Source organism: Lampetra planeri, chromosome 53, assembly GCF_965212315.1.
Source record: "Lampetra planeri chromosome 53, kcLamPlan1.2.h2, whole genome shotgun sequence".
NCBI lineage: Eukaryota > Metazoa > Chordata > Hyperoartia > Petromyzontiformes > Petromyzontidae > Lampetra > Lampetra planeri.
The window spans coordinates 2,413,492-2,437,218 of NC_136159.1; the positions used below are offsets into that span (position 1 = coordinate 2,413,492).

The following is a 23,727-nucleotide window of genomic DNA, read 5'->3' on the forward strand; positions in this document are numbered from 1 at the left end:
CCTATCATCAACATTAGTCCGTAATGTATAGAATACGGTAACTACAGAAGTCATGCAATTGCAGTCAAAGAATTGAACGCGACCCTTTGGAACATCCACCGAGATGGAGTGGTGTACTGATCATGGATGCTGCTGTTGGTGTTAATTTAAATGCAGTGCACGGTGCCACGTGGAAACCACGTGTGTGCCACGTGGAAACCACGTGTGTGCCACCGGCCTGTGGCGTCATTATCACGAGTCGACCCAGCCCCCGCTCGTCTCAATACAAGATCAAAATTACACAGCAACGTTGAACGGCCGTATTTTGAAAGGGGCATGATTACATCTGGATCAGGATTGAAATTGGATAGCGGCCAGCGGGAGCCAACATAGAGTGGAATATACCATTTATTAAAAGGAAACATTACAAAGTAAATGATAGTTTTTCAACAAGTGGATATTGTGCACCGTGGCAAATACAGGACGGTCCATGGATAGACTAATTTTAATAACCCTCTTAACGTTCTTCTCAACAGCAAATTGAACATTGCGAAAGCGATGGCTCAATATATCACAGAGTGTGAACAGATGTAACGCGTGCATTGAGATTGGTGGGACACGTTTTCTCTGCAATGTCTCCCTGCTATTCAGTGGACAAACTATAAACGGATCACCTTGAATGTTATCCAACAGCATTTAACCCCGGCTGCTGTCGATCAAACCCGCCCTAGCGGCGATGTAACCTTTTACAAATGTAATCTTTAAAAATTAAGATGTTCGTTTGGTTAATATATGACTGAGGTGGTTAGAAGGTGGTAGTCCAACGATGCATTATTGAATCTACCTGTGAAGCTATGAAGTGTATTGAGACTCATGACTTAAATTGAGCAAATATCCCATTGCAGGACTCGAACTGAAAGTCTTGAGGCTCAGCGAAATTGCTTCTGTTTCTCCAGCAGCTTGTTTCTCATGGTGCTTCTGTTCCTCAAGCTGCTTCTGTTCAAGCTGTTTCCGTTCCTCAAGCTGACTTTGTTTCTCAAGCTGCTGCTGTTCCTCATACAGCCTCTGTTCCTTCAGCTTGTTCTCTTCCTTAAGCTGCTTCTGTTCCTCAAGCTTCTGTACCTCAAGCTGATTCTTAAGCTGCTGCTGTTCTTCCAGCTGATCTTGTTCCTCAAGTTGTTGGTTCTCTTCCTTGAGCACCTGTTCAAGTTGCTGCTTCTGTTTCTCGAGCTGCTTCCGTTCCTTGAGCTGTTTCTTTTCCTGCTTGAACTGCTGCTTTTGTTCTTCCAGCTGCTTTTGTTCTTCCAGCTGCTTCTGTTTCTCAAGCTGCTTCTGTTTATCCAGCTGCATAAGCTCCTTCAGTCGCTTCTTTTGTTCCTTGAGTTGCTGCATCCGTTCCTCAAGCTGCTTTTGTTCTTCCAGCTGCTTTTGTTCTTCCAGCTGCTTCTGTTTCTCCAGCTGCTTAAGCTCCTTCAGCTGCTTCTTTTGTTCCTTGAGTTGCTGCTTCTGTTCCTCAAGATGCTTCCGTTCCTCGAGCTGCTTCTGTTCCTTGAGCTGCTTCTTCTTTTCCTTGAGCATCTTCTGTTCCTCCAGCTGATTCTGCTTGTCAAGCTGCTTCTGTTTTTTGAGCTGATTCTTCTCTTCCTTGAGCTGCTTCTGTTCCTCAAGATGCTTCCGTTCCTCGAGCTGCTTCTGTTCCTTGAGCTGCTTCTTCTTTTCCTTGAGCATCTTCTGTTCCTCCAGCTGATTCTGCTTGTCAAGCTGCTTCTGTGTTTTTAGCTGATTCTTCTCTTCCTTGAGCTGCTTCTGTCTATCAAGCGGCTTCTGTTCCTCAAACTGCCGCTGTTCCTCCAGCTGCTTCTGTTCCTCCAGCTGCTTCTGTTCCTCAAACTTCCGCTGTTCCTCCAGCTGCTTCTGTTCCTCCAGCTGCTTCTGTTCCTCAAACTGCCGCTGTTCCTCCAGCTGCTTCTGTTCCTCCAGCTGCTTCTGTTCCTCAAACTGCCGCTGTTCCTCCAGCTGCTTCTGTTCCTCCAGCTGCTTCTGTTCCTCCAGCTGCTTTTGTTCCTCAAACTGCCGCTGTTCCTCCAGCTGCTCCTCCAGCTGCTCCTGTTTCTCAAGCTGCTTCTGCTTCTCAAGCTGCTTGTGTTCCTCAAGCCGCTTCTGTTCTTTGAGCTGATTCTTCTCTTCCTTGAGCTGCATCTGTTTCTCAAGTTGCTTCTGTTCTTCCAGCTGGTTCTGTTCCTCAAGCTGTTTCTGTTTCTCTAGTTGCTTCTGTTGCTCAACCTGCTTCTGTTCCTCAAGCTGGTTCTGTTCCTTCAGCTGATCCCGTTTCTCAACCTGTTTCTGTTCTTTGAGCTGCTTCTGTTCCTCCAGCTGCTTTTGGTCCTCAAGCTGCTCCTGTTCCTTGAACACGTGCATAAACACATGCACACATGCACATATGAGCACACATACAAAGATCCCCCGTGTTGCCTTAACAGACTGTTGGGGTAAGTGCTGTTAGCGAGTAGCACCTCTGAAGGCCGGCACTGGCACACGAGGGGGTGGGTGGCCAGCACCCCGCCCAGCCGCCTTTGTCTCCCAAATGGTGATCTTTACACATCGCACCAGGTACTCATTTGAGGCTGAGTCGACCTGGGGGAGGCCCAGTAACGGTTCAGATAATCATCACTGGTGTTGGCCGTGAGCGGGAATCGAACTCGGGTAGCCAGGTTCGTTGCGCAGCGCGCTGATCGCTACACTGCTTGTGTGCACAGGCACATGCACACAAGCACATACACACACGAGGACACACGTACACACAACAAGACACATACCAGCTCATGAATAATTCTGGCACATTCCGCCACATCTTGCAGACTGATTGTTGCAATGGGGACGAATGCCGTTAAAAGCGAGAAAAAAACCCACTACTAATACTAACCCCACAGCTGTCGTGACTGGCACAGAATATTTAAATTTTAAACCTGGAAAAAGTAATTAGTAATAATAATGTTTAGGAATCTCCCGGTCAACCCGCGAGTGGCCGAGCCACATTGGAGCGAACGACAACCACATCAATTCCATACACCCAGCCATCAAATTCACCATGGAGGTAGAAAAGGATGGCATGCTACCTTTTTTGGATGTCCTAATCAAAAAGACCAGATGGCTCATTGAGCCACTCTGTCTACAGGAAAGTAACCCATACTGACGCCTACCTAAAACCTGATTCCCACCACCATCCATCCCAAAAAAATTCCCTCATCAAAACGCTACACCATAGAGTCCAATGTATCTCTGACTATGAACACTTAACTAGTGAACTCGAACACGTACACCAAGCTCTCAAGGCGAATGGATATTCTGACTACACAATCCGCAAAGCCATCACCCCAACCGTGAGGAAGGGGCCATCTGAGGATCCAATCAAAACCATCACCCTGCCATACATTGCAGACAAACACAAGATCCAGGTCCGATTTAACACAGTACATAAAATTCGTGATCTGATCCCATCTGTGAAGGACACGATTCCTGACATGCAATATCCCGGCGTCTACAAACTAAGTTGTATCTGCGGCAGCAGTTACATTGGGGAAACTAAGCGACATGTCTCGGACCGTGTTCGTGAGCACAAGGCAGATTTGAAAGCCGGTAGGACCAATACTTCTGCCGTGGCTGATCATTATTTTAATGCGGCTGGCTCACACGAAATTAATTTCTCTAAGGCGATGGTACTTTGCAAGCCGACTGGCTATCAACAAAGATTCGTTCATGAAGCCATCCATATATACAGACACAGACACAATTTCAACCGAGAGGAAGGTCATAGACTCAGGAATCATTGCAAAGATGTCATCAACCACTTTGGGTCATGACTTGACTTATGTTTTCTTATCAATCAACCTCCACCGTAGCAGTGTGGTGTGTGGAGCAGAGTGCAGGGATTTCTTGGCGGCCCTTTGCTGCATTGGCATTGCTGCTGCATTGGCATTGCTGCTGCTTTGGCAATGCTGCTGCATTGGCATTGCTGCTGCATTGGCATTGTTGCTCCGCCCATGCTGCTGATACACTTGGGCTACGCCCATCTCCAAACCTTTATAAACAGTTTGCCTTTAGAGGCGAACCCATTTTCCTGATGACGACCGCTTGTGTTGCGATCGAAACGTCGTGATATTTTTTATTCACTTTACTTTTATTTTATATTTTTTTCTATCTACGTGACTTTACCGAAAGAATCAAAGAATAAAACTGGTCAACAAAAAAACACTATTGCAGTTGTTTTAGACTAACTTTAGGGTGCTGATTCCAAATCTGATCTCAGATTTGCTCTATTACATCTCATTTTATGCTATCGGCATACCCCATTTTCATTGATTTTACCCGAAATTAACTCTGTCACTTATGATTGCAAGTTGTTGCGAGTAAGTGACTGCTTTAGTGTTAAAATATGGTGCTGTATTTTTAGGATAGTGTGTTTATAATATAATTTTATGTAGATATCCACGTTTATTCAATATTTTTCTTCCGCAGTTTTTATTGAAAATGCAATATTTGATATCTCAAAAACCTGATGTGATAGACAAAAACTGATACCTTAAAACCGTTCGAATACCTTATGCCAGAAAAAGTGTGTTGACCAGTGTATAAGAACTGCATACCTCAATACATTCGGGCGCGATCGGTCAAATCAGCAATGGGCGAGGTACGAGGACACGCACTCGTGTGGATGTGAAAGGAAACCTGATCATGCGGCAGCAGCTGCTCGTGATGCAGCTGATGCAGCTGGTGCAGCTGATGCAGCTGGTGCAGCTGGTGCAGCTGGTGCATGACATGCTGCTCCATGAAACGCTGCTCTCTCAGCTGGTCCTGCTGCTGCTGCTGCCTCTCTCTAGCACTCGGGAGCGGGGGGGTGGGCAAGACAGATTTATTGAAATGGAGGTAAAATCAGTAAAGAGGTCGTCAAGGTCAATGTCATTGATGTCACCGCATCACCTTGTCATGTCATTTCTTCCTTCATATTCATCCTTCCTTAACTTCCCATTACTGCCAACGTCTGACTTTTAAGTTTTCCGCTTGTTCCTCATTAGATACATTATTTTTACAGCGCCGTTTTGAGTCGTGTTTCCACTATCTGGCCGGAGGTCTATATATTGTTTTGAACGCGGGAGAATAGTAATAACAATGCCATCCATTTATCCTGACGCGCTTGGGGTGAGCAAAGTGCAGCAGTGAGATGAATGTGAAGGGAAAACCTGCAGCACGCGTGGCAGCAAATGCTGCCCATGAAGCTGCTGCCGCTGCTGCTGCTGTTGTTGCTGCTCCCGAAGCTTCCATCGCTCACAGACCTGCAGCGACTGCAGCTGCTGCAGATGCTGGTGTTGTCCATTCCTTGCAGCGTGTACCACAGCCACGTGGGCCTGGAGGGGCACACGTGGGTAGGGGGGGGGGGTCAATCAAGAGGTCGTCATTGGCAATGTCGCTGATGTCCGCATCGCCTCCTCGTCCATTATTCCCCGCTGATCCTGCACTATCGAGGTTTACCCTTAAAGTCCCATCACTACCAACAGTCTGATTTGAAGTTGTCCGCTCGTTGCAAATGATGCGCGTCTCTTACAGCCACATTTACGTGATCTTGACTTGAGGTTTCCAATGTTTAGATAGCCCTCATACAACGTCAGTTAGATTTACAAGACTTTCTTGCCTTCGCCTGGCGAAATGAGAGACAGCAGTAGTGCAAATCCTACGCCTGAATAGCACCCCCAAAATCGGGAAGCGTGGAATTGTTTTCCTCCAGCTCCTCAGTCCACATTTAGCATCAACACGCGTTTAGAGTAGTTGGCTGCTATGCATTTCCACACTGATACGCCGCTTCAAGTTGAGCTATCATTTGTGGCCAGGTCATTCCTGAAGGCAAAAAAAGGTAAAATATATAAAGCTCGGTGAGCGTTATTTGGTAAAATAAAAACACTTATATATATTCTATGGTTCTTCAGGAACTGTTTCTGATGACGGCCGCTTGTGTTGCGATCGAAACGTCGTGATTTGTTTTATTTTATTTCTACCTACGTGACTTTACCGACAGAACCAAAGAGTATAGATTCCTGCAGTCACGAAAGCTTCAAATCAATATTAAATCCCAATAATCCGATCGAAATCCCTAATTTCGATCGCATCATTGGGGGGGCGCGTGCATCCCACCCCACTGGCTCCACCAGTGCCCCCCTCCCACTCCCCATAGTGCATGTAACACACCTATTGCGATGTCAGCCTTTCAAATGATGAACTTAATGTCTTCACAGACGTGAAACAACAGCGCCGACTGCTGGACACAGCTGGCAACCGTCGCTCGGCGGCCGTTGCAACCGTCGACAGTTGGGGTCCGCATCAAACAACAACAACAGACTAGCAGGGCGACAGCCGCAAGCCAAACGCGTCCGCGTGAATTACACCGCGCACTGTTGACCGTGGTCCCTTGCTGCACCAGGCTGTGTATAAGACCCCTCCACGCACACCCCCAACCGTCACCGTGACTCTCCCAACCGTCACCGTGACTCTCCCAACCGTCACCGTGACTCCCCCAACCGTCACCGTGACTCTCCCAACCGGCCCCGTGACTCTCCCAACTGTCACCGTGACAGTCCCAACTGTCACGCGTTGTCCTGCCCACAACGTTAGGGGTGCGCATCAGAGGACAACATTCCGAAACACCGCGGACACCACCGATCTCTGCACCTGATGACTGAATGGAGGTTTGTTACTCGTAGGTAACGCTTCGTTTGCAAATGAACCAAAAAACTGCTCTCAAAGTTGAATAATTTTTTAAAATTCTTATCAGGCGCCATGGTGTTAAGGATTACCCTGTTTGAGAGCACCTAAAAATAAAGGGGCATGGCCCGAAACGTCGCCTATAATATACGTTTCCATTCAGGTCCCCCTAAAGGGCCACCCAATACCCCCACAGGCCTCCCAAATACCCCATAGGCCCCTCATACTCTCACAGACTCCTAATGCGGCTAGAGACCCTTAATACCCCCACACACCCCTATAGACCCCACAGACCACGAAACACATTCCTGCGGAGGGAGCTGGTAGGAACGTTGGGTTCCTCGGTCAATGGCCAGGGTCAACGGCGGCGTGGTGTATTCCGCAAATATGCCCGACTGTGAGGGTGGGCACAAGCCGGCGTGAGTAGGTTAAACGTTGAGTTTTATAAGGGCACCACGGGGTGACCAGCCCCTCCCCACCCAGCCCCACCCCTCCCACTCCCCACCCAGCCCCACCCTCCCCACCCAGCCCCACCCTCCCCATCCAGCCCCTCCCCACCCTACCCTCCCCACCCAGCCCCTCCCTCCCCACCCAGCCACTTCCTGCACGACGGACACAATAATCCCCTGTGGGCTGGTGTAACCAGGAGGTACCTACCAGTAATAACCCGAACACAGTCCTCACATTCCCACAAGCCCCATAGAGCCCCTTCGCACACACAGACACAGCCCTTACACCCCCACAGACCCCTTAGGGGTGGTGATTGCCGTGGTGATGCTGGCAATGATGCTGATCGTGATGCTGGATATCAAGGAAGTGATGGTTGTTATGTTGGTGTTGATGCCTCTAATGATGCTAAATGTTTGTTGTACTTCCACCACACCGCCGATTAGCACAGTTGGCTACGTACGGTGCGAAAGAAGTTCAACATACAGTACATACGTATAACGCACATAAGGTATATCCCGTATTGAAATACAAAAAACTACAATGTCTGAACCGGTCTTGGGCCTCCCCTGGGTCGAATCAGCCTTTAATTGAGTACCCGGTGCTGTGTGTGAATATCACAACTGGGGATACAAAGGCGGTCGGGCGTGGTGCTGGCCACACCACCCCCTCGTGTGCCGTGCCGGCCTCCTTCACAGGTGCCACTCGCCCCAACATTCTGCGAAAGGCTGTGGCGGTGGGGACACCAATGTGCCACCGTAGGTGTCACTGGCCACGCGTCCGCCACGTGTCAATCGATATACTCATGGGACACCCAACGGGGAAATGTTTTAATAAATAAAGAGTCGTCTCTGTGAGCCCGCCTCGGAGGCGGGAGGTGGCCCCATAAATAAACTACGAGGTGACGTGGGCACAGAGGAGGAGGAGGAACGCCCGGGGCTCTTGCTGAGAGGCTGGGCCCTCTGCCATCGTCAACAACATCATCATCATCGGTTGTGCGACCATCTCCTCGGTCATCTTCACCCCCGTCACCTCGTCCCCATCACCTCGTCCTCGTGACCATCCACCGCTGGACATGGCCAGTATCGAAACGTCGCTGCGCTACGAGAGGGTTGCCGCGAGCAGTGACGAGGAAGCGGAAAGAGTGGAGGTCGTTTTGCTCAGGTGAGAGACTCCCCACCCCCCCGGCAGCGGTCAGAGTACGAGGTGCATGGGGAGGGGTTCAGGTGAGAGGGGGAGGAGCCAGGTGAGAGGGGGTGGGGAACAGGTGAGCGAGGGGGGAGGGGACAATACAGATAGGGAGGAGCCAGATACGTGGGAGGAGGAGCCGGGTGAGATGAGGCGAGGCGAAAGGGGGAGAGGCCAGGTGAGCGAGGGGGGAGGGTCAGGATAGAGTAAGGAGGGGCCAAGCCAGAGGGGGAGGAGTCACACAAGGGGGAGGAGCCAAGCGAGGGGGAGGGGCCAGGTGAGCGAGGGGGGAGGAGCCAAGTGAGGGGGGGGGCAGGTGAGCGAGGGGGGAGGGGTCAGGATAGAGTAAGGAGGGGCCAAGCCAGAGGGGGAGGGGTCACACAAAGGGGGAGGAGCCAAGCGAGGGGGGGCAGGTGAGGGGGGGGGTCAGGATAGAGGAAGGAGGGGCCAAGCCAGAGGGGGAGGGGTCACACAAGGGGGGAGGAGCCAAGTGAGGGGTGGGGGCCAGGTGAGCGAGGGGGGAGGGGTCAGGATAGAGTAAGGAGAGGCCAAGCTTGAGGGGGAGGGGTCACACAAGGGGGGGAGGAGCCAAGCGAGGGGGAGGGGCCAGGTGAGCGAGGGGGGAGGGGTCAGATAGAGTAAGGAGGGGCCAAGCCAGAGGGGGAGGGGTCACACAAGGGGGGAGGAGCCAAGCGAGGGGGGGCAGGTGAGGGGGGGGGTCAGGATAGAGGAAGGAGGGGCCAAGCCAGAGGGGGAGGGGTCACACAAGGGGGGAGGAGCCAAGTGAGGGGTGGGGGCCAGGTGAGCGAGGGGGGAGGGGTCAGGATAGAGTAAGGAGGGGCCAAGCCTGAGGGGGAGGGGTCACACAAGGGGGGGGAGGAGCCAAGCGAGGGGGAGGGGCCAGGTGAGCGAGGGGGGAGGGGTCAGATAGAGTAAGGAGGGGCCAAGCCTGAGGGGGAGGGGTCACACAAGGGAGGAGGAGCCAAGTGAGGGGTGGGGGCCAGGTGAGCGAGGCGGAGGGGGTGGTCGTTATCGATTCTTGCTCACGGCCAACACCAGTGACGATTATCTGTATCGGTTCTGGGCGTCCCCGAGGTCGATTCAGCCTCAAATGAGTACCCGGTGCGTCCCCCCCACCCCCGACACCGACAAGACACTGCACGTGATAACATCGTGGCTGCTGTCAAATCCCCAATGGTTTCAAATGTGTCTTATCGGCCAAAGTGGCCCTCCTCTGAAAATTAGGGGAGAACGCTGCCCTACAAGCAAGCCACCACCACAATTGGCAATTGCAACTGACAATGGCCTTCATTTTGATAGGCATAAAATGACCAAACTTTATATACTCAAGTGAATTGTATATCTTAACTATCTGTGTTGTATGCGTAATATGTCCGATTGGTGTTTCCCACTCGAATCCCGCCAATTTCTCAACTCTTAACGCCCCGAACGTGAACCGTGCGTCTCTCTATCGGACAGGACCCCTTGAACTTGGCTCTGGCTCTGCAGTCGCCGGGTCCAGCCACCCTCATTCCCCTCCCTTAGCTCTGACTTCCGCAATATTCTCTCTGCCTCTGGTCTCACCTCTCTCCCTGAACCCCGCTCTCCTCCTTATACCCTTCTCCGTGCCCCCCCCCAGCCCCCTCTTATCCCACTCCTGTCCCTCCCCACAAAGAATTGTAATCCTACGTCTTACACTCAGAGGTACGGAGAATCGGGGCGACCGTCTCGGGCCCCGCGCTTCGGGGTGGGGGGGGGCGTGATTCGACCTCACGGTGTCAGATATAATACTTACAGTTTTGTTTGAAGGCGTTGGGGGGTGCCCACGCGGTGGGGTTTGTCCCGGGCCCTGCACCCCCACCAATGTACCGGCCCTGCTTACACTAATGAGTGCAACACAGTTTTCTGCACACAAATGAGATCCCACGTGTGTTCCCTCCGCTCATTACCTCTGCTTACACCTCCTTCCCTCTCCTCTCCGCTCATTATCCCGATGTTCCTCTTCACCCTTTCCCTCGGGTTATTACACAAATTTTCTCCTGTAATAATGACCACAAACACAACTGTATCAACTGAGCTCGAAGTTGAATGCAATAGCTTTCATATAGTGGTTAACTATTACGATACGACGGAAATTACTTTATAACTTATTGCCACTATCATGTATCAGATTTCACCTGTCAAGCATCAATGTGCTGTACGAATTATATTTAACGCCAAATCAATTAAGGAAAGCAGAGTCGACTGCTTGCGGTTTGACTTGTGTCAACCACACAGGAACACAATGTATTATACTCTTAGGTTTTTTCGGTAAAGTCACGTAGGTAAAAAATAAAATAAAAAATATTTTTTTATTTTCTTTCTTTCTTTTTACCGAAAAAAACAAAGAGTATGCACCCTTGCAGTCACGAAAACTTCCAATCCAGAACACAATGCATTATTTGATCTAAACGTCCAACTCGGTCACTTTCAACGATACATCCTTTGCCCAACACGACGCTGCTGCTGCTACTGATGTGAATGTCATGCAATTGAAATGTCATGCAACCCATTTGATGAAGAGTGCAACAATGTATTTGAATTGTCAAAGTGCGTCGTTGTTGTCAAATGAAACGGGAGGTGGTGTGACCAGTCTTGCGTCTCCCCTCTTCGCCACAACTCCCTCCTTGCTCCAAGGTCCCCACCTCGGCTGGTCCGTTCCTCGCGTCACCTGGAGACGTGCACGCGGGTCGCTGCCGGTCTCGCATTGCTCACCATGGCGCTGTGGCTCGGCTTGCATCACACGATCAAGGATTCGGGACGCGCGGACGAGCAACTGGCCGGTCATCACCACCACAACCACAACCACGAAAGTCACTCGCATGAGAGTGATGTCACTGGGACGCACCGCGCAGCCCAGGCCAATGTGACCCCAAGGACAGATTTCCACCATGCGCTACGACCTCAATAGGAACATTATGAGCACATCCCCTGATCATATTTAATTGTGTGTGTGTGTGGGCGGGGGATAATATTTACATGCAGTGATTTTATTATTGATTGGAGTGCACCATGGTCGTATTGCTATTGTTTGTCTCCGTGGTTGCCACCTTTATTTGGATATTAAATGATGTTTGTACGACCTTCGCTTTCCAAGTGTCTTGCTACGGTCGCCGAGGAGCTTGTCTTGCTGCACCAGTGGAGGCAGTGGAGCTGGGGCCAAAGACCAGAGGAGGGGTCTTCTAGTGCCAGCAGCACGCGCCTCAGTGATATTCGGGATTCCTTGCTACAATTCACGTTTTTTTTTAAGGGCACCCCCGGTGGCAGCTGTCCTTGTGTGGCGCAAAGAGACTCAGCACCTGGCCTGTAAGTGGACATTCATTTGTTATTGGGTGGTGACTGCTGCGATGTATAATCTAAATTGAGTTATTTGCGAATACATTTTTTTAAATTGGACCGCGATGCCGATACACAATAGCCTATTCTTTTCTCATGACGTTAAGGTATCTTGAATGTGAAGCCGACGGCATACATGTATGGCTTATACACCCACAGTAATAACCAGGGCAGCCTGCCGGATTCGAAACGGGAACCTCTACAACACGCATTTCCACATACGTATTACAAGAACTGCTTTATGTGTTTTAGTCTGTTGTCCCTCCCCTGCACCTCCGATTAGCACTGTTGGCTACGTACAGTGCGAAAGAAGTTCAACATACACGGGGAGACTGGACGAGCTGACCGGAGCAGCGGGATGCCGACCGCCCGCCCCCACCACCCACACACACACCCGGGGCTCACCACCCAACCTGTCCTCCGCACGGGAGTTTTTTTTTGGTTTCATTCCGATAGCCTAGAAGCAGGGGCGGTTTCTTTATTAGGGCGATTGGGCGACGCACCACCAATGTCATTCAACCACAGAGTCACGCTAGCCGTCACTGTGCCTCTGGATATAGTCCAATCAGCGTCATGTCACGTTCTGTGGAGCACCGCCTCTTTTTGGGCGATTTCACTCCGGCTGAGAATCGCCCCGAGTGGCCCCATAGACTTACATTCAAACATGTTTTTTTTCGAACGGGGGCGCTGCAATGCATTCTCTATGGCTTCCGGGAGGGCTCGCCCTAACGTGCTTACGTCATCATACGTAAGCACGTTTCATCCAACAATATAATTTGTCGCCACCTAGTGGAATCTTTAATAAAATAAACTTGAGTGGATTGTATATTAATAGTGAGTATAGAAACAAACAAGATGTATTGTAAGAGTCACTTTATTTTTCATTAATATTAAAGAAGTGAAGTTGCCTTTACATGCTTAAGCTGTTAATTTATCCATTGCATGGGTGGACCTTATCCTTATCAATCATCCAGACATTTGCCCCCCCTGAGAGATTTTGCAGGAGCCGCCACTGCCTAGAAGGTTAACTTGTCATCAGTTTCCCATATAACAGAGAGTGGGAGGGGGGGCATTGGGGGTGAGAGTGAACCATCGGGCCCCTGTGCTGTAAGAAGGGTGAGCTCAGCGTGAAGGAAAATCCGATGTAAAAATGATGGCTATGAAGTATTGGCCGTGATGCTATACCAAAACCCGAGCAAGCAAAGAAACCCCATAGGTCAATTATGGCTGAAGATGGATCCACAGTGACTCTGGAATGTGTATCCCAGTCCTATTGTGTAAGAGCATCTCGAAATGTGTCATTGTAAACTCATTCAGGGAAAAATTGCGTGTAGGGCAGGAGACTCAAAATCCTGAGTTCAGTGCATTGGGTGTTTCTTCGAGGTATATGAATGCCAGGGGAACCTACATGCAACTAGGATGGAAATAAAACATTGGCGAGGTAGGCCTTGTGTTCCCTGGACCAGGCCTGTTTAGCCTGGTTTCTCTACCCAGGACCCCATACCTCCCCAGGCAATGAAACCTAGATGAGGTAGGCTTAGTTTCCATGGGACCAAGCCTGTCTCTGCATACAGCCAGTCTGCAGCCAGCAAAGACAATAAACATCTTGAATACATTTTTCAAAAGAAGGAATATTGGAAATGGATGTGGAGAAGGCCAAATGGTGAAATTAAGAACTAGATTAACTTGATTCTAAAGGACAAACCCCCGGAATCTGACACATGTCTGTCCAGAATATATTCAACACAGAGAGTGACCACAGACTGTGAACAAAGCCAAATAGAGGGCAAAACTAATGACAGGAAAATCAAGATAATATATGTAATACAGATAATAAAATATATCTGTAGAATCCAGACTAATTTAATATGGACCCTAGAAGTGGATGTCCAGCATACAGAAATAAATTAAATAGGTGAAAATATATTTTAAATAAAATTATAGGGAATTAAACTTAAAATTTACAACTAAACATGCCCAATTAATATTTACAATTTAATAATTCAAATCAATAATGCACAAATTAATTGTTTTTTCTATCTACGTAACTTTACTGGAATAACCAAAGAATATGTATGCATTTCGAGCCACTTTTTTTCACCAAACCCTCTTTGATACCAGCGGTGAAATGTGGTCTTCATCCAGAAGTGGATCGACAAATTTGTATCATCACTTATTAATAAACATTACACTCAGTCACGGAACCGTTGACACCTCAAACACACAACGCGTGGACTCAAGTGTGACACGAGGATATCTGAAGTGTGACTTTTTAATGACTTTGCAAAATATTCCATACAATGAAGACCACTCACATTGTTTCGTGCCCAACATAAAATAAAACAACAGAGCGATTTAAAGTCTCTCGCTATTTGGAACACTGGAGAGGAAGGAATGAAATTAAGTTTCCATAACTTCTTAACACAGCAAAGCATAATAGCCCTGCTAGCACACAACAGTACGCACAATATTGGTCACTTTTAATAATAATAAAAAAGTGTCAGATTATTGCCATTTTATTCGTTGAAGTTTTACAGTTTAAAATGTTTTCTCATGCGCAATTGGTGAAAAAATAAAGGCAAAAGAAAAAAGCAATTATACGACTAGCGCGCGAACACACAAAAAACTTGTTTAACCACAACGACATTCCCAGACTTGTCTTTTGCTTATTAACATATTAGTTACAAGAGCATTGAAGAGACTTCTTAAATAAAGTAATAATGAACAAAACAGATAATCGAGAATCCGTCTGGAAAGGCTGAAACCTTATTCACCTCCGATGTCCCATGAATGGTTTGAACCACAGCACGAGTTTGTTTTGTTCTCTGGCATTGCAGGACAGACCGTTGATAAATTGATAATTGCTGAGTTAAATAGCCACTTCAGAACCCCCACTTATCTGATGCTAGTTGCCTAAACTAAGTCTAAAGCTTTGATATCAGTACCGTAGTTGTACAGACAGACTTGGACACATGCAGACGTTACACATTCTGTGACCACTCTTACTCGAATCGGTCTTCATTGCTTTCAGCATAATAATTCTCACCAACGCACGCATTGTGTTATATTCACAGTCCACAAATTGTGGGACAGCTCTGCCGTGTAACCATCGTTATAGCTCATTGAAACCAGAGCGTTGGTTTTAATACTAACAATAATCATAGTAATATCTTTGTGAGCGACAACATTCATTTTGAGGACACTGTTCAACTTGATGAAATGAGCTCCTTGGCTTAAAAATTCCAGAGACTTTTTAACAGGAGAGCTTGATTACAGTACCGTATGACCATGCACACTCTAGCAAACTGGAGTTATAATTGTCCTGGTTTTCTTTCTCGTATGCACAGATGAGGGACACTAAAACAAGTAATAGGCTTGAACATGTTTCGGACAAGATGACACGAGTGCTATTGTAGGGCTTCTCAATTTAAAAAAGCATCACCTCGGGACACCAAAGTTGTTCACCTTAAAATTCTCAAGATTTCTGTTGCTATGTTTAGAATAAAAGATATTGGCAGTGTTTCACAACAGTGACTTTAACCTCCTCTTGACGGAATTCCAAAAACGGACATCCGTAAAGACATATATTTTTCAATGAAGACTCTAGGCATTGGGGGGGTATTGCCAGGATTCCTAATGACGCTCTCCACTTGATCGGATGTCGACAGCACAGGTGCCTTGTGGAGATGAAAGAGGAGAAACCTCATGAGATGAGCCTTAATTAACCAACCAAATATGATTGTAGTGGGATATGAGATGATGTGTATGATGAATACTGTATAGTGAATGTAGAGTAAATGCCTTCATATAGATACGCGTGGGTGAGTCCATGTATGGGTAGATTACTTCTTTAGTGTCATTGGTGTTTATATACATACATCACTGTGCGTCAACAATACGGTTATAGTTTTCAAATAACCTGCTTGCATGCACAGGACAGTTTTATTAACACATTTAATCTGGAATCTTCACAGAACACTTGAATGGTCACCTTAAAAAAAAAAGTATTCCTCATGTTGTATGCATGCATACAAACATCGCGGTACGTATATGTGCTTCGTTTTTGGCAATTATATTTCGCTTACAAATATTAAGTATAAGCTGCACTACGTAATAGTGAAGGCTTAGTATTGCCTACTCGTCAATATTGGTGGTTATATTCAGCAGATATCCACGCGTGCATTCTATACAAGAATCCTGTAACGTTTTCAAAGAGAATGCTCCGAACAAGTCACCCCCTTGTGGAGGATTCAGATCGAATGCAAATTTCATACGGAGTCATTCCTTATGCGTGATCACTAAAGTGACCATCAGTCAATAATATTTCATAGGACATCCTACCAGCTACCTGGCGACCATACGTGTACAGGTGTTGTAATCGCAGGATCCATGTAAATAATGGCTTACATGCATGACCAAACGGTTTAATTAAAACATTTAAATGTTAAATATCCTTTGTCCTTCCATAATATATCATAACAAACCTCAAACGTTGAGGGTAGAACGAAGATTGCAGTATAGATGTTGCCGATTAAACGCCAATTACTACTAAATATTACAATAGCACTGTATCATACTGTTGAAAAGTTGCTAAGATAACAGTGTTCACTAAAACCCCAATTTGCAATGGCTCTTAAAACATTCATTTAACAATATCTCAGCACCCAGTTGGGACTTATGGCCAAATACAAAAAGGAACTCACAACCACGACCTTCATGCCTCTGGAACTTCGCGATTGGAAGACCGCACCTATGAAACAATACGCTAGGCTGGCGGCGTGTGTGCCCAAGTCACAAGCTATAACTTTCAAAACGCCGCAATGAATCCTTACACTGTCATCCCAACGGTCACTTTGTGTCGACTTGATCAATAGCCTGGCTGTGCACGATGTCGTTCATTTCTAGGGGACAAAAAAAATAGGTGTTTGTGGAAGAACACAAAACATAGTAGTAGGTTTTTACCCTTTAAACTGGTACAAAACTGACACCTTTATACAAGGCATCATGTTTGCAATAACCACAACACAAGTAGTCAAATTGCAAACAAAAAGAAACAACTCTGATGATAATAATATGCACTGTCCTTGAAGTTGATTGGTCCATACCCGAGACAGCTTTCCTTAGAGCCTAGTCTCCACTGGTGTTGGACCAGATGAAAAACCTACTACTATATTTTGCCACTGGTAAAGAAGGTCTCATAGTGTAAACACAAAACATGTTTGCAGCGGTGCGTGCGGCGATTGGCGGACATAGATTTTGTTTTTTTTGGGGGGTCGAGGAAATCCTGTGAGGTGTGGAGAAATGGGGTCGCGGCAGGGAGGAGATTTGTGAAATAGTGGCCGAGGATTTTGGAGCCAGGCAGGGACGGGGGGAGGAGGGCATGAATATCACTTGACAAAAATTAATGGGTTCAGCTTGTTACATAGAGTTAAGGACCCATCCATCTAGTACGTACGAATGAAGGGAGGAGGGGGGGGTTAACCCAAATGCGTACGCTTGCGTATGGGGGGGTCTATTGACAATGTTCGTACGCATAGCAAACGGGGGGGGGGGGGGGGGTGAAGCCTCGATAATAATTTGTCTACATTGGTCTTTAAATGAGTTAGATAGTCCGGCGGTGGACTGTCTGTTTGCTGAAACACGTTAATATTATTAATCCTTGATCGTTTCTGCGTGGATTAAATATCGTCCGTTCTATAGGATTCGGGGGGGGGGGGGGGGGTGTGTCAAGCGTACGCACGCAGGTGGGGGGAGGGGGTGTAAAAAGTCCGCGTGCATACAGGGAGGGGGGAGGGATTAAGTTTTGACAGATTTTTGCGTACGTACTAAATGGATGACCCCTAAGGCTAAAAATGAAAATGGAAACAACTTATGTAACGTTCGTACCTATTTCCATCTTCATTTTAATCGTTGCGTTTTGAGGGTTTGTCATATTTTTCGCCATTTTTTGCTTTTTCTATTTTTTTCTATTTTTTTTCTATCATAGCGATCGGTTTCGTGGTCATTTCAAGCGTTTTGCAAGAAGCAAGAAGGTAACATTTGCAGAACGGTAAAGAACAAAGTCACAGCTTTGTCAACAAAGTTGCAAAGAAGCAACGCAACAGCTACACGTCAATGCATTTGTTGTGAGTTTGGCTTCTTGTAAAAAAGTTATGGAATCGCCTGCACGAGCTTCGATATTACCAATGTCAACTCCATGGCTCACACAGCCTCCGAAGTCAGTTTTTTTTTAAACACTGCATTAACAAAAACGTGGTCGAGTTTTCTGTAATTACAGCAGCCACTAGTGACCATATGTGTGATTAACTGAAGCTCGGTCTCTGTCGATAGCCATTCAATTAAATTGGTCACGTCTGTGAGACAAATTAAGGCTCCCTAGCCAGAACGTTCTTCATCATTGGATCGGTCGATGGGGCTGCAAGCGTTGCCGCTGATCATTTGGTTGATGTGCATATTCACGGTAGGGTTTATTGTGAGCGACACCAAAGAATCAAATTCGATTCCATTCTTCCAAAGTCAACCGCAACAAACGATCCTGCCATTTTCAAATGACAACATTCTAAAAATGACACGCTGTATATATCTTGCAATTGGACATGACTATGGGAAAACAACCCATAAAACCCTGCAAGCCCAACGGATAGAAAATGTGCGATACGTGTGAACAAACCGAATTGAGTTACTAGTTTTGAAACTTAAAATAGGGGCCTTTCAAGAATGTATTGACCAAAAACACAACTCAGCAAACAGTCAGTCATGTATCCCCCCCCCCACCAATTGGGATTTTCACTGGCTGACCAGGATGTCACTTCATCCTGTCGAGCGAAGTCTTCTTCACAAGTTTGGTTTGCATAAGAATGTAAGGTTGGGTCTGGTAAAAACCTGGACTATTTACTTGCGTGTGTGAGAACGTCGGAGTTGAAAGACTTTGACAATAATAAATGGGAAAAAACAACAACTACCAAACATGTGGCAACGCTGATCTAAATATTTAACTGTGTTCCTGATGACAAGCCTGCTAATGGAAACCATATTTGTGTGATGCCAGCATTACCGTAACATGCTGTAGCTGAGGCAATGCTTTTTCGACGTATTTGCATCAAGAAATATATTACTAAAACATGTATACATATCAGTGGTAGTCAAGAGGTTTTGAAAATAGGACACAAAGTTAAGACGTCACCTCAGACTATTCCGATGATTTGTAACACACGACTTCCCACGCTGTTCATGTCACCAGTTAATTGCCGTGAGCTGTTACTGTGTTAATAATATGCAAGTCTGTACAGCGTTTCTGTCTTGCTCTCAAAAGCCACCTGACAGCCACACACACACGTAAAGGGACGGTCTCAACGATGGGATGGATGGTCTCCAACATCAGCAAGCACAGCTTTAAGCCAAGCACACACCGGGCTTATGTGTTGCACAACCACGTCGCTCTGGAAATCAACGTAGTCTCCTACAACTGCGTTGTCCACATCGGAGCGAGCAGTTCGCGAGCGTGCGCATGATGAAATACATCGCTACAGAAATAAGAATGTGCACTTGTCAAGCGCCTTTCATAAAGTCTCAAGGAGCCACGAAGAAAGAGGCGGTTGGCAGAATACGAGCCAAAGGGGAAGAAAACTAATGAAGGAGAAACCTTATTATTAAAAAAGATAGGTTGTTAGTCGAAATTGAAACACTGTCAGCATTGCCCGGGAGCCTGATCTCCAACGGTCGGGATATCTACAACCGGGGAAGGGGGGGGGGGGGAGACCACCACGGTAAATTCCCAATCACCCCAAGAATGTAACCGACATCGAGGTGTAACATGGGAGGGCAGCATCGACGGATCTTATGGACCCTGCCAGGGCATTGCGGTTGAATTGGCTCGTGAATATAAAGCGGAGCCAGCTCTCACAAGGCCTTGAATACGAGCAGCGTGATCTTAAATAACCGCTCGTTTAAGAGATGGGGAACCAACGCAACAATGCAATAATGGGGGGGGGGGGGGGGGGTTATTGCAATGGTGGTCCGAGTAAGTTGCCCAAATCATTGAGCAGATACTTTGAAAGTAGAATCTATCTCTACATCAAGCAACCGGCAGTGCAACTGCTCAAAACCGGTTGCATATACATTGTTGGGTTACATGCAACTGATCGCTCAAGTGTGGACCTGGCTTTACAGCAATGGTATTTAATCTGCACGGTTGCTCCTATCAGCGAATTTACATAAAATTATATTATTGCCACCTGCTGCTGCAGTGAAGGGCGCGCGCCATGACGCTCTGGCAAATGACATGATATTGGCAAGATTGGTTGCTCACCGTTGAATAGAGATGAGAATGATGGACAAAGCTGGGTTTTCTCCAATTTCCGATTGCTCTAGTCGCAACGCACTGGCTATTTGATACAATTCCAGGGCATGATCATCGGCTGCAAACAGAAGAGTTGCTCCATCAAAATGCAAAGCCTACCAACAGCTAAGTGACACGCTGGAAGATGTCTGGGATAATATACTTTAGAGCCACCTAAAATGTGTCTGTTCCATGAATGTATCTAACCCTCCAATCGTCGATATTTTCTTTAGCTGTGCATTTGATTGCCTCCACTCACCTCGCATTGCTTACACCCTGCTAGATGGCGATGGACAAATATATCGGTAAAAGTCTCTTTTAGGATACACATTCCATGCTACTCTGAATGACTGGCCTGGAATCTTCAAAATGGCTGACACAAATATCTGAGACAAGCCAGTCATCTCGTGGATTGGATATTGTTTCAGTAGCGCCGTCACAAAACGAGTGTTCGCCGAAGTTTGTAATCCACGTCAGTGCCGGGGTCACGGTCTGCATTCCTCATGGATCAGAAAGATGTCAATCGTGCCCAAAACATCGCCTGAGTAAGGCGGAAAATCCTACATCTCCATGAAACAAAACTCGCTGTGGTCAGGCTATCTGCGCGTTGTGACGTTGAGCCGGATTAGCTCCAGCCCAGCAATGCGTGGCATCGCGGAAACGACGTGCCCCAGGCACCATTCGTTTCCAGAGCTTGGAAGTCTCACGCAATTGCTCTGTTTCTCACTACGCTGCAGGCCATACCAGACCTGCCCAGAAAGGTGTGGGGGTGGGGGGCGAGGTAAAAGGAGCCGTTTGCACTGGGCCTTGTAGGAATGAAGGCCTCACATCAGGGTTGTTTTATTGCCAAATAATAAACGGGTCCCACGTGGCATTCTGCCTCAGGCCTCCAGGAACCTCTGGGAATATACTCTTAGGTTTTTCGGTAAAGTCACGTAGGTAAAAAACCTCTGGGAAGCCTTGACCGGTTTGTAGTAAACGGCATAACGGTACAGCCTGCAAATGCGAAAACAGCTCCCATTTTCCCCCATTCCTTGATAATACCTCCCTCCCCCGCAAACCCGCAACTCACACCGCCGCTAATCAATCTCACAACCATTGCTGGCCAGGCTTAGGCTTTGCCGTCTCCCAACTTGACAGCTCTGCGTTTTGCCTTTCCCCATCTCATGTGGTATAGCCACTCACCTAGGGATGGCACAATGTTGCTGTGCAGCACTCGCCTAGTTTATGGGATAGGAAGGATGAGTGGGCGTGTGCGTCAGAAAGTATTGTGTATTAAAAAACAATACTTTTAATATTTGTCTGTTTATAACAAACAATGTTGACTAAATTATGCTCTCAAAACAAAGCAAGTGTTATAATTCGGCCTCTCCTTGTTGACAAATATGCTGAACTTAGTAAGCAAATCTCATCAGCATATTGATGCTGTCCGGATTTATATCTAAAATGAGACCTGGTGGACTAGGTAGGGCCAGCCTAATAATAATGATGATATCACGGGACAACTTCACGAGATCATGGAGATGCACAAGGCTAGTGCCAGTCCACCAAAAAGTTGGTCATGGAGATGAGGTTCAAGAGCTAACCTTTTGCTCCAGTCTGAATACAAAGAATAGGCCCTAACCTCCTGGGTCTGCCAGTTTCGAGCAAACAGTTCGACTTTAATACTGCGAACGGGAAAGGTGGCCTTGTCAAAGCGTCCTCCGTCAGATGGAGCCGTATTTAAAAAAAATCATGCAGTCTGCCAGGTGGAAGGTAACGCGTCACTATCACAATCCAGTTATCACGCTGATCAACGAAACCACGAGCTTGCTTTGCTTAAAACAAGAAACAAAACAAAAAACACAGAGTGTAGTTTGCCACCACCTGAAGCCGGAGCGACAATGTGCCACCAGACTTAACAATCGCCCTTGAGGATGCTGGTAATCAGTGACACAGACACGAGGTGGACTAGAGGCAGACTTGCACACACACTGGTCTGGTGAAGCATCAGAACAACGTGGGTAGCGTTTAGCAGGTCTGGCAGCATGGTTCCCTCATCGCGGCGCGTCGAGGAGGTGAACGCATCGGACGGACGGACGTAACGGGGCACAGACGTTTGTCGAGTCGAGTGAGGGCCCAATTCTGAGACCAAAAACGACGAGGGCATTGCCTGGTTTTGAATCGCAGAACAGCGCGATGGTCCCGCATAGAAAACAAAAATTAGGTCGCATGCCCTTTACACCCAGCTGCAAATTAAATACGTTATTCAATATTGCAGGTCGCTAAATAACACGTCATTTGTTTATAACAGTAATATACTGTATTTATACGAAACAATTAAACTGTACTTGAATGCTTGAAGTACAAAGAGACCGTTTTGTTAAGTTGTGGGTACACACACTGGCCTCCATGTTAGAATTCATTGCTACAATTGCCTTCTGGTTCCAGAAAACCCGAAGCAAATAATTTAGTTTGGTTTCCAAATAATACCAAGAAAAAAAATACGTGCCTCCTTTGTCCATCGTTTGCTGCCCAAGTGTTCTGACGACCGTGGCTTTCACTTCCCCGAGCAAATCTGGACGGTGAGGGCACAACAACTAAACCACCCCTAATAAAACAATAGACCGACCCGCAGTCCAAACTAAGCAAGCATGAGTTTACAGGGAATGTGCTACGGAGCGAACCATTTTTTCAGATGGGGGTGACCGAACATTGTTCTGCCCTCTTTCTAGCCACAGAATTTGCCAGCTGACCGTTATTCTACGTATCCATCCCTGAATTAAACACTTAAAATTCAGCTTTGGCCAAGAGCATGGTAAAAATAATAAGGCTAAAGTAGGATGGGGGTGTGGGAGGAGTAGAAGGTAGAACGTCAACAATGTAAAAAGTGCGTCACTCTATATTGTTGTAGTTGGGCAGTGTATAGTAGATGTTCAAAGGGGATTGGTTGGTACCACATGGGTTGGAAAGGCTACCAGTATCCGCCATGGGCAGAAAGCTTAGCACACATACTCTCTGTTCTATAGACACACTTCATATTTATGTTCATATTCCATCGACGATTAATTTCACATTCAGTTGTTTCCCTTCTGAAACAATATTCTCCATCAAATTTAACACGGTGACCTTTTTCGATGACCTTTTTCGTAAAAAAAAAAAAACTACCACGGTGTTCTTGCTATCAGACATATTCGTGACGTAATGTTAAAATTCTTTAAAATAATCATTGGTAGCATTTGCCCCCCTAGGTGGTACCAATGAGCCATTTTTGGGCCAACGGCTCAAGGGCGAGACGTGGTGTACGACGTTTGGATCGTTCCTGGGTGGGCACCGTGGGAATGTGTGGAGTCTTCAGTGGGGTTCACTGGAGGGAATATCTTTGTGGAATCCGATTGTAAGTTCCGGCTGTAAAAGCAAACAAAAGAAATATTAACATGGGAAGACATTCTGACAAATTGCATTCAAGTGACTTGTTCAAGCACTGTACACATTTAAATGTAGTGTTCAACTCAGAGCTGGGATATCCAATCATTTAAGGAATTGATTCATGATTATTTTGTTCGATAACTCTACAAATCCGATAACATGGAAATGGTTGGAAATAAAAGTTTCAAATCTCCTCCCACTATTTACCGTGGGACTGGAAGTAGTGGGTGAGGCTTAATTTG

General features: G+C 46.9%; 2 protein-coding genes and 1 long non-coding RNA gene across 4 annotated transcripts in view; 1 reads left to right on the top strand and 2 right to left on the bottom strand.

The window, feature by feature from the left end:
* Nucleotides 1-371: 371 nt before the first annotated feature.
* LOC144734751 (uncharacterized) lies at nucleotides 372-4,837 on the bottom strand. The gene is made up of 2 exons (XM_078617108.1): nucleotides 4,705-4,837; nucleotides 372-2,382 (listed from the first exon to the last, which is right to left on the bottom strand). Exons 1-2 carry the CDS (start codon nucleotides 4,804-4,806, stop codon nucleotides 832-834), a joined length of 1,653 nt encoding a protein of 550 aa, XP_078473234.1. The 5' UTR covers nucleotides 4,807-4,837; the 3' UTR covers nucleotides 372-831.
* Nucleotides 4,838-8,072: 3,235 nt separating this feature from the next.
* On the top strand, nucleotides 8,073-11,485 carry LOC144734922 (uncharacterized). Its single transcript, XR_013588571.1, has 2 exons — nucleotides 8,073-8,340; nucleotides 11,041-11,485. It is a non-coding gene; the product is annotated as an uncharacterized LOC144734922 (long non-coding RNA).
* Nucleotides 11,486-13,997: 2,512 nt separating this feature from the next.
* LOC144734921 (uncharacterized) overlaps nucleotides 13,998-23,727 on the bottom strand; it is a 47,203-nt gene continuing 37,473 nt past the window's right edge. For both annotated transcript variants that reach the window (XM_078617378.1, XM_078617377.1), the window contains one exon: nucleotides 13,998-23,464. In XM_078617378.1, the coding sequence (XP_078473504.1) occupies nucleotides 23,421-23,464 (44 nt within the window). In that variant the 3' untranslated portion in view covers nucleotides 13,998-23,420. The remainder of the gene's footprint in view (nucleotides 23,465-23,727) is intronic.